The sequence below is a fragment of the Coptis chinensis genome, chromosome 9, assembly GCF_015680905.1.
Source record: "Coptis chinensis isolate HL-2020 chromosome 9, ASM1568090v1, whole genome shotgun sequence".
Lineage (NCBI taxonomy): Eukaryota > Viridiplantae > Streptophyta > Magnoliopsida > Ranunculales > Ranunculaceae > Coptis > Coptis chinensis.
Window position 1 is genome coordinate 84,166,853 of NC_141464.1, and position 10,098 is coordinate 84,176,950.

Genomic DNA, 10,098 nt, shown 5'->3' on the forward strand with positions numbered 1-10,098 from the left:
ATTATTAAAAAGTTTAAAATTATGGATGGCGACATGAATGAGGTTGTTTTATATATTTATCTTTAGGCGGACTAATTTAATTGCATTACACTTTTGGTAAGCTCTTCTCTTTTTTATATCAGATTGAATTTGGACTCCTTTTTTTTTTGGCACGCAGGGTTTGTCAAGAACAAGTTGCGTGAGTATTGCAAACAACTTTGGACCACCAACAACTAAAGACACAAAAACACCTAACAACCCCCAATTAAGCCTTAATTTAGCTAAACCCCAATTTTTTTAACCTCTATTTAGTTTAAACACCAAGCAAGGGGTATTCTCTTTCACCAAATTCGTCATTTGGAAGCCAAATTGGAAGGTGGAACTGTGGAAGTGTGATGACACGTGTCTTAGTTGAGTTTGACTTCTAATTAAGAGGGTATATATGTCATTGTACAAGCAAAGGGCAATGAAGTCTTCTTACATATCTTGACCAAAAACATAACACATAAGAGATGAGATGACAAATCAAACTTTACATTTCTTGTTTCTTCTAGTTAAACACATAAGAGATGAGATAACAAATCATTATAACTTACTATATGCTTTGTTTTTTTTAACAAACCAAACTAAATGAGGAAAAAAATAAAATGTAAGAAGTTGTGGTTTAAACCAAAGACAACAAGAATGAGATCTAGTTCAAGTTTGTTGTATTTTAAAATCACATAAAAATGCACAACATTTTGTTGGATTTATGCATGTTGATTGTTGAATTATGTTGAGATACCGAGGCATACAATTAGGCTGAGTTTTCCAATGAGATCCAATCCCAAGTCCCAACCACTGGTAAATTGTGAATTGCTATATAGCCGACTTCTAGTGGTCATTGTTATTGTATCTAGTATCTAGTATCTAGTATCTACACATTAGCGAGAGAAGGGTCCATTGAAAAAAATAAATTGTTCACTCCTGTGACACCATCAGACAAAGTCTCTTTCTGTTCACTCCTGCGATGATCAGATAAAGTCTCTTCCGAAGATATATTTCCTCTACGTCAACCTTGTCATTTTGAAATGCCAGCTCATTTCCAGGACAACTAGAGCTCAACATACATGGGATGGATAATGCAAATTATCGAGAGTGCCTTGGTTATGGGTAATGCAAATTACTGAATGATTATCCGAAAAAAAAAAAGAGTTTTGACTGAACGAGTCCTACAGAGAGTGCCTTGGTTATGGGTTTTCCCTATGCATATGATAGATTGGTGCAAGTGTTATTTAATTCTTCAGTTGTTCTGGATGTACCTTAAATTCATCAGATGAACTCACTTTTTTATCTCGACGCCCAAGAATGATCTCTTTTTCATCCAGACACAATTTTCTACAAGCACCTAAAGTTACAGAAGCATCATAGGACTGAATTTCACAACAACCTTAAGATTGAGCAGAAAGTTTCGTATGGGTAAAAAGATGTGAACAACAACTTTACATTACTCGAGAACACACTTCTAAGAGTCACATAGAAGCACTTTCTTTGAGTAGAAAGCAAGTAAACACAAAGATCCCTTTTTCTTGTTCATAATCCCAAGCAAGCATATATACCAAATACCAAACAAACACAAGTGAAAAATAAAATGCAATACACAAAAAAGCTCCCCCGTTGCACACTTTTAACACACTAACAGTGTTACAGAATCTTCTTTAGTGCCAAATATGAGTTTAATGGAACTACTTTATGGCCGTCTTCTTTATCCTCATTTTCTTCTTTTTGAGCTTCTGCCACTATATATCCAAGCTTGCTTCTGATATAACAAGAGGACTCTTGTTCAAACTGTTGCTTAAGTGGGGGGCAGAGGTAGAAGAACGCTTTATTTGGTCATTATGACTTCTGCTAAAGCTGGTGTTCGCTTGGAGCTTAGGAAAAACTGCATGAAGTCTTTATTTGTTTTTTTCTGTCTTTCTGTTACAGTGACACCCTTCACTCAATGTGGTAAGCTTCTGTAACCATCCAACAAGTTCTAAATTTACTTTAAGATGACTGCACTACATGCTCCTACTTTTCTGAGTTTAGAGCATATTTATTCTGTAGACGTATCTAACCAATGAGCTCTACATCCCATCACCATCCTTTCTTCTTGTCAAGATCTAATGTCTTTTTTTTTATAAGTCCTTTCTTCTTGTCAGGATCTAATGTCAAAACTCAATATTCCAAGATCATTAATCAGCATCTAGATACTTACTACACTGCTTCCCTCACATACGAGCAAACCACATCACTCTACATGGCACCTATTTATATCAGTTGATATGATTACACTCTCAACGGTAGAGGCATTCGCCATCAGAGAGTAGTTGGTAAAGTTGAAGCACCTGAAAAAACATTCGGATACAATGACATATATTCTCCAGAGAAGAAGAGAAAAACTTCAAGTTCTCTTGACACACTAAAATTAAAGCATGAAATTATTTAGAGATTAGTACTGTGTTCAGATGTCAGGAAGCGTTATTGAGAACTTCGCCTAATTCCATATCTAAATTTTAGAAAAATCAGTGAATTTAAACTTTTCCTTGCTAACACTTTTAAATATGCTAAATATTATTCTGTGCAGAGGCAAGAGTCTCAACGCCACTTAAGTCCTCTGCCCATCCCAAACATATACCTAGCTCAAGAAGCTCAATCACTAAAACCACACATTACTTTAAAATGTCGAGGCACTTGGAAATGGATCCAGCCACAGATCTTACCAACACACAACCATATGTAAGTTCACCTTTCACTCTACCTCCTTTTGACTCACTAGCTCCACTTCCTTTACCCCAAAATACTCCTCCATATTGTGAATACCCACCCTCTATTCCACAGCCACCTTCTACACAGATACCAACTCCAATTATCTACACATCCCCACCACCCCCACCACCAACTTCTTATTCCGCACCGATCGTCCCAGCCCAAAACCCACCCCCAAGCCCAACTTTTGATGTACCCAGCCCACCGGAGAGCTCACCAATACCAAATCCACCAGAGTACGGACCTAGCCCACCAACAACCTCCTATTCTGCACCCATTGTCCCAGCCCAAAACCCACCCCCAAGCCCAACTTTTGATGTACCCAGCCCACCGGAGAGTTCACCAACACCGAATCCACCAGAATACGGACCTACCCCACCTTCCTTTCCAGGGACTCCAGGTACTCCTGAGTATGTCCCCACTCCTCCGGATTACTATGTTCCAGGTCCACCAGAGGCTGTACCAGGCACACCTGGATATGAGTCCAGCCCACCAATTTATATCCCAAGCCCACCACAAACTGGCACCCCAGTATATGAACCCAGCCCACCAATATACATTCCAAGTCCATCTGGTTACACACCAAGTCCAGTGTTTCAACCACCAGTCATATATCCTCCTCCTTCTGTGCCACCTCCTCCACACAAGGCACCTCATTACGCCCTTTGGTGTGTTGTTAAGCCTTCTGTGCCGGATCCAATCATTCAAGAAGCTATGAATTATGCTTGTGGGTCTGGAGCAGATTGTAACTCAATTCAGCCAAGTGGGTCATGCTACCAACCTGATACATTGTATGCACACGCTTCCTATGCTTTCAATAGCTATTGGCAGAGGACAAAGGTGGCAGGAGGGACGTGTGATTTTGGAGGTACAGGCATGCTGGTTACAGTGGACCCAAGTAAGTTACTCACAAGTCATAACTAATCACAAAGTGTGATTTAAACAAATAAAATTCTCGAAAACTAACAATTTGACCTCTCTGTGCTAGGTTTCGACGGATGCAATTTTATCTACTATTGAGAGAAATACAATCAAGTCATTTCAACAATTAAGTTCCAGAGGAGAAAACTCTCTAATTCTTTCATTTTTACTTTATATTCATATTTTTTAGGCATAAACACAAGTTTTGCAAGCAAAGGTACAGATTTCTTTCATTTAGTGGGGCCACTTGAATATAGAACTTATTGACTTGTCTTGTGGATGCATTATTGTTCATCTAATATAGAATATAGAGAAGTTGGCAATGTTGTGCTTCAAGAATTTATTACCAAATGCAAGTTCTCTCCCGTTATAGAAACTAATATGCTTGAAAAATATGGGCTGTGAACATCTCTTCATTCTAACTGTTGTCATGGGAACACGTAAAACATCTGATAGCAGAGTCCTACACAAGATCCCCTTGGAATAAATTACTTCATTTCAGGACAAAAAAAAAACTACTAGGATACGTAATAATCCATTACGATGAAATACTTACTATCTGTGGGTTACACCATCATCTTGCCATTCACTTGTATACATAAAACCTTATTCTGGAATGAAGTCAGTGATATGGTGATGCCCCAAGCAGGGGATCCATGCTGGCCAACTGAAGGTGCAGAATCCTATAAACCGACTCAGTTGTAATTGTTGATATTCGAGCAACACCACCTGTTCCCTGAGAACCATAACAGCGTACGAACTGAACTTAGAATACCACATAAAAGAAATTACAAATGTTTCAGTTTCAAATGCAAAAGCTCTTACTCACTTTTTTCTTACTTTCTTCTCATATGAATAAGATGCCAATTTATCAAAAAAAAAAAATGCAAAAGCTATACTTGGAGCCTCATATTGATAATCAAAGGAAGTAATAGGTACACAGGAACCCCTACAGGCAGGCTACAGCCACACATTCTGATGAGATCTGAATTGATCAAAACAATAACGAAAAATAGGCACCCCTTATGACCTACATTAAGCAGCTACTTCATGTTATCAGTTTGCTGGTCGTACATGAGGAGCTAAAGATACTTAATTAATGACAATTTTGCAAGTAACTACGACTGTACATGTTTATCGAATCCAAAAAAGAAGAGAGATACAGTGGAAAGTACCTTAGGACCGAATGCACTACAAGATACAATCATGTCGGGTTTGGTCTGTCCAAAACTCTTTCTTTTTTTGCATCCCAATGTAGGAGTGTACAACTTCTCATACATCATTCTCTTCACATTTTCTTGAACTTGGCTTTGAACTTCCTTCAACTTTGTCCTAAATAGAAAGAAACATGAGAGGTTGATGCTTCATCTTAAACTTAGTAAAAGACGTGAGCATTTTCACTTGCATATATATATATATATAATGAAATTGGACTAGAAAAGCTATTCCCTATGATAGATATATAAAACAGTTAGATATGATTGTTATACTTTGTATAGAAGAAGTAATGAGGAAGGCTTGCCCCATTAGTATGACCATTAGTATAACCCTGCATACGCTTGGCTATACTAGCGATGCTCCCATCCTCAAGTAGCACCTCCTTACCCCAAGTAATGCAGTTTCTCTGTTAACTCCATTAGTTCCGTTGTGCCTCAAGCCGCAACCTTTTAGAAGGTGGCAGAGGTTTGCACCTTGTATTATTATTCTTCTTCCTCTTCAATAAGGGCTTCAAAGATACTGTACCAGCATTTCATCGATCCAAGGACCTGTTAATAAAGACTCCTCACTAAGAAGTACAAATGAAAAAAACTTATCCAACTTCAAGAATATTCAGCTACGGAAGTAATTATGAAAATTTTGTTTTGCTCAGATTATAGTCATCCTAGTACAGCTTTCGAACAACACCTACCTTCTCTTTTTCTTTCATTTTACAAACGAGAGAAAAGGAGTGAGGGATATCTAACACTTTCACCGGCGCCAAGAAGAAGAAGATATGAAAGAATAAGTTGCACCATCTGTTATAAACCTTGATTTCATAAACTACCCAACCAGTCCTTACCAATACTAATAGTTCTTCTAAGGCACTGCACTTTTCAAGATCAAAGCTACTAAGACATTGCAAGAATTGAAGTTCACCCTTATTCATCAGTTATGTGGAAAAGGACTATTCAGAACACCAACAATTCATATTGATTAAAAAAAAAGGTGGCTAATGTGAAGAAAAAAAAATCAAGCCCACTGCATAATTTAGAATTTAACAATTCATCAATCAGCACACTTTGGAAGCAGAAATTCTGTGCAAATAGGATAAAATACCTTCTTGCGCTGGTGGGAAGTTATAATTTGGAAAACCGTCTAGTAAAGATCAGATCATTGGAGTGTGATCTCTGCATGAAATCATCCACGGGTATGGGAAGCTGGAACTGAGCGTCCACTCCACGGCCAGCTGCACTCATCTCTGAACAACTGAAACTGGCCATTGATTTCGGCATAAGCTTAAAAGCGAGAGAACATCGTCCATACATGTGACCCTGAAGGTTAGCCACATCTGCTCGTTGACATGCAGGGCTTATATAACCTGCAGTTGCCTGGCACAGTGCAAGTCCAGGGTAGACAACTGCTTCCTGTGGACCAAGATTCCCATCCATGAGAATCCAACGCCATGTAAATCCCTTATGTGTAGACCTGGCCTATATGACTTGACAATAGTTATCAAGCCTTTACCAGCTTGATGTTCATGGTCAGAAAACATAGCCAAATGTTCATCTTCTTGTGCTGCTAGACTATGGTGCTGTGCTCCCTGATATAGTGATGGTCTCAAATGACAGCAAACTGACAGGACTGAAGAAGAAATTTCCCGAACTTTAAGGGGCACATTATCAAGTATTCCTGTGAATGCTGAACTTCTCATGTTTAAAGAGAAGCATATGGCATCCAATATGTCTCTATCTGCCTTCCCAAGTAGTGAAAACATGTCAGGTATACCAGCTGGAGGAAATTCAATCGTGTTATTGGGCTCTGTTGAAGTAAGACCTGGTCTGTAATCATAAGTTTCTTGCCATAACTGAGGATCCACATAATAACTAGTTTTTTTAAGCAGTTAGAACTCTACCAAGGGGATAGAAAGAAGGTACTATCGGTATATTTAAGTAGAGTTTCTGAACTGAATCAACTGATACAACTGCTTCAATATTGGTGTAAATGTAGAGTTAATCTCGACAACTGCAGCAATGTGCATGACCTGAACAGAAAAACTCATTGGCAGCAAACAGAAAACCAGACATACCACTCTATGGAATCTTACATATGACTTTGACCATTCTACATGAGTTATCAAAGAAAAACCAAACATTCAAAAACAGAAAAATGTGTTATAAGAAAAAAAAACAGAAACCAAACATTCAAATAAAATGTATAAGAAAATAAAACAGACAACTTCATGAAATGAAACCATTCTTCCAAAGAACATATCTTGATAACCAATCTCAAAAAATAACCTTCACAAAATGACCATTACCTTTTTCTAAATTGTTTATGGGCAGTTAATTAAGTTTCTAAAAACGAAAAATTGTTTCTTTTTTCTAAATTGTTTCTTTCAATATTGTTTATGGCTGTTAATTAAGTTTTAAAAAACAAAAATTGTTTCTTCTTAATCGTGGTTAGTTACCAAAACAAAAAATATCTAAATTGGTAGTTAGTTTGAATTTCTGCCCTTTAAAAAAAAAAGCTTATATAAAGACTAACTAGAATCTTACATATGACTTTGACCATTGTACAGAAGTTATCTCAAGCGCAGGATTCCAAGCCAAGGGTGCGAGATTATACACCCGATCCTAAAAAAAAAAATAATAATAATAAATAAATAAATAAATAAAAAAATAAAAATATATATATATATGCAAATATTTTTATTTTTTTTTGCCAAAAAATATTAAAATCAACAAAATTATATATTTCTTTCAATTCACAAAACTAGAGTGCGTTGACTACTAAGAATTGAATATTGACTGATGAAGTTAACTACTTAAACACTTAAACCATTAATTGATACTACTATGTTTATATATATCTACATAATCTAGTCTACAACAATTCAACAAATTGTTAACTTCCTATAATGTTATAAGTCTATATAATCATACTATCATGTGGAGTTAACATTGAAAGTAACAAATTATCTTGTTTTGTTTTTTGTTTTTTATTTTTTGTTTTTGTTTTTTTTTAACGTGTGAAAATTTTATTGATAATGATAACGAGTTTTACAAATAATTATGACAAACATCCACCAAACTGCGTCACAAGTCCTTTATGAATTTGTTTTTTGTTTTTTGTTTTTTATTTGGGTTGAGGTATGACTAAGAATTGAACAAAAAAATGTCTCAAAGTACTTTTTACTACAAACAATCTCATTACTTCACACGACGCCAAGTCAATCCAACTTGGAACGATGTATGTCTCTTTCTAAATTGTTCAAGACTAAACACTCCACTTTTTTCTAAATCGAAATTTATGGTTTCGAGTTGCATTACGGGAGAGGTTGATGAGAACATTTTTAACAGTCTTGGTACTCGACTTGGATGTGCAATCTCGACAAATCCTATTATGATTCAAAACGCAAATGCTTTGTTCGTATTAGTTGTTAAGACGTACGCCATGTTCTCACACTTGGCCGACATGGGATTTTCTCGTATGCATCATTGCATTCTAGTAACGGGATCTGGCTTTTCCGATGTTGTAACCCATAAATTTGTTCGAAATCTAAAATTGGACTTTCACATCCCTGTTTTTGGATTATTTGAACCCAACCCATATGAGTTTTCAATATTTATGTGATACCGCTTTGGGTCTAGAAAATTGTCTTTCGATAGTTTTAATCTAGTGACACCTGGCATGCGATGGTTAGGAATGGATTATCGAGATGTTTTACATTTACAGTGCCGCGCTTTGGAAAATTCCATCGAGATTCCTCCACCAATCCAGTTTACTGTCAAAGACAGAAACCTTATGCAAGGGATTCTCGCGGAAAACTTTCTACCTTGGCGTACTCAACTAATGACAATGATGAACCATCAATGTAAAGCTCAATTGGAGTTGCTTCATTATTTTGAGCCTAATTCTGCACAAAATTACATATTGGCAAAGCTTCTCTCTTTGCCCGACCAAGAAACTAATGAAGTCGTATAAGCAGAAAATAAAGATTTAGTTTTCTAGATTTATTTTTATTAACTGCATAAAATGAATATTTTAAGACAAGATATGTTGTCCATCTTAAAATGTTTTTGGTGCCTCTATATTCTAAATGAGGTTGGGAACTTGGGACTATAAAAGACATGCTATTTTGTTCCTCCATAAAAGAAGTTCTTAGTTTTTCTATCCCATTGTAAACCCATCTTTTGGTTTAAGTGTTGTATATCATATCATCTGAATTACATATTACTATTTTTTTTGTTTGTCAAATGTAGTACGAGTGATTATGAAAAATTCTAATTGCTTTGTCATTTTCCATTGATAGTGTTGCAGTTCGAATCCGATAATTTGTGGCTGATGAAAGAGAACAGTTGGTATAGTTTGTAATCCTCAAACTCATCCCTATTTATGCTATTATGCCCACTGGAATCCAAAGTAAATTAATTCCACAGGTTTTTGGATGTTGCATAGTTTCACTGGGAGGATATCATTATCAATCAAGGTACATGGATTATTTATTTTATTTTATTTTTGCTGATCTGATACTTTAGACAATGTAGAGTTAAACTCAAATTCTTTACACTTTTGCCCGATATATTGTTTTTCAAAATATGAATGGCATGAACTTAATTAATGTTGTTAGTTTGTGTTGTTTATCACATTTTTGGTGTGTAAACTTAAACAATATCTGAATTTGTTGTTTACTAGGTATTGCTCGTGCCTACAACATAGAATAATTTAGGCATTCTCTAGTATATCAATTGAATTGAAGAATTTATACTAAATAAGTTAGTGGAAATGGTTAATTGACTATAAAATGGTTAATTAAGTTAGTACACATTATTTTGTTGTAACTTAATAGTACATAAAAATTTCGAGATATAATAGTACATATATACTATTTTGTTGTAACTAACGCAAACTCTCGAGATTAAGTTAGTACCCACTCGAGATATAAGAAATAAAATTCTCAATTAAAAAAGATGCTATAAAATATAATAACACTATAGTATTTATTTATTTAAACAAAAAAAAAACACGTACATTTAACAATTCACATAAATTTAGACACCTAATGCTAGCTTCCATAGTAACAATTAATAGGGCACAAATACACAACGTTAATATTAAGACTCTTATAGCGTCTTTAATTTCCTTTTCATAAAGAACATCTCTGTATCACATGTTTCATTGCTATTATATGGAAACTTGGTAGAAGGGAAT

General features: G+C 35.7%; 1 protein-coding gene and 1 pseudogene across 2 annotated transcripts; one reads left to right on the forward strand and one right to left on the reverse strand.

Moving 5' to 3' along the window:
- Positions 1–1,490: 1,490 nt before the first annotated feature.
- On the reverse strand, positions 1,491–6,775 carry LOC147478955 (uncharacterized; annotated as a pseudogene). The gene is made up of 5 exons (XR_015209272.1): positions 6,004–6,775; positions 5,178–5,424; positions 4,863–5,019; positions 4,244–4,423; positions 1,491–2,345 (listed from the first exon to the last, which is right to left on the reverse strand). The product of XR_015209272.1 is annotated as an uncharacterized LOC147478955 (transcript).
- LOC147478956 (Carbohydrate-binding X8 domain superfamily protein) lies at positions 1,835–4,038 on the forward strand. Its single transcript, XM_086584682.1, has 3 exons — positions 1,835–1,965; positions 2,585–3,664; positions 3,755–4,038. The coding sequence occupies exons 1-3, from the start codon at positions 1,857–1,859 to the stop codon at positions 3,784–3,786; spliced, it is 1,221 nt and encodes a 406-aa protein (XP_086440808.1). The 5' UTR covers positions 1,835–1,856; the 3' UTR covers positions 3,787–4,038.
- Positions 6,776–10,098: the final 3,323 nt, after the last annotated feature.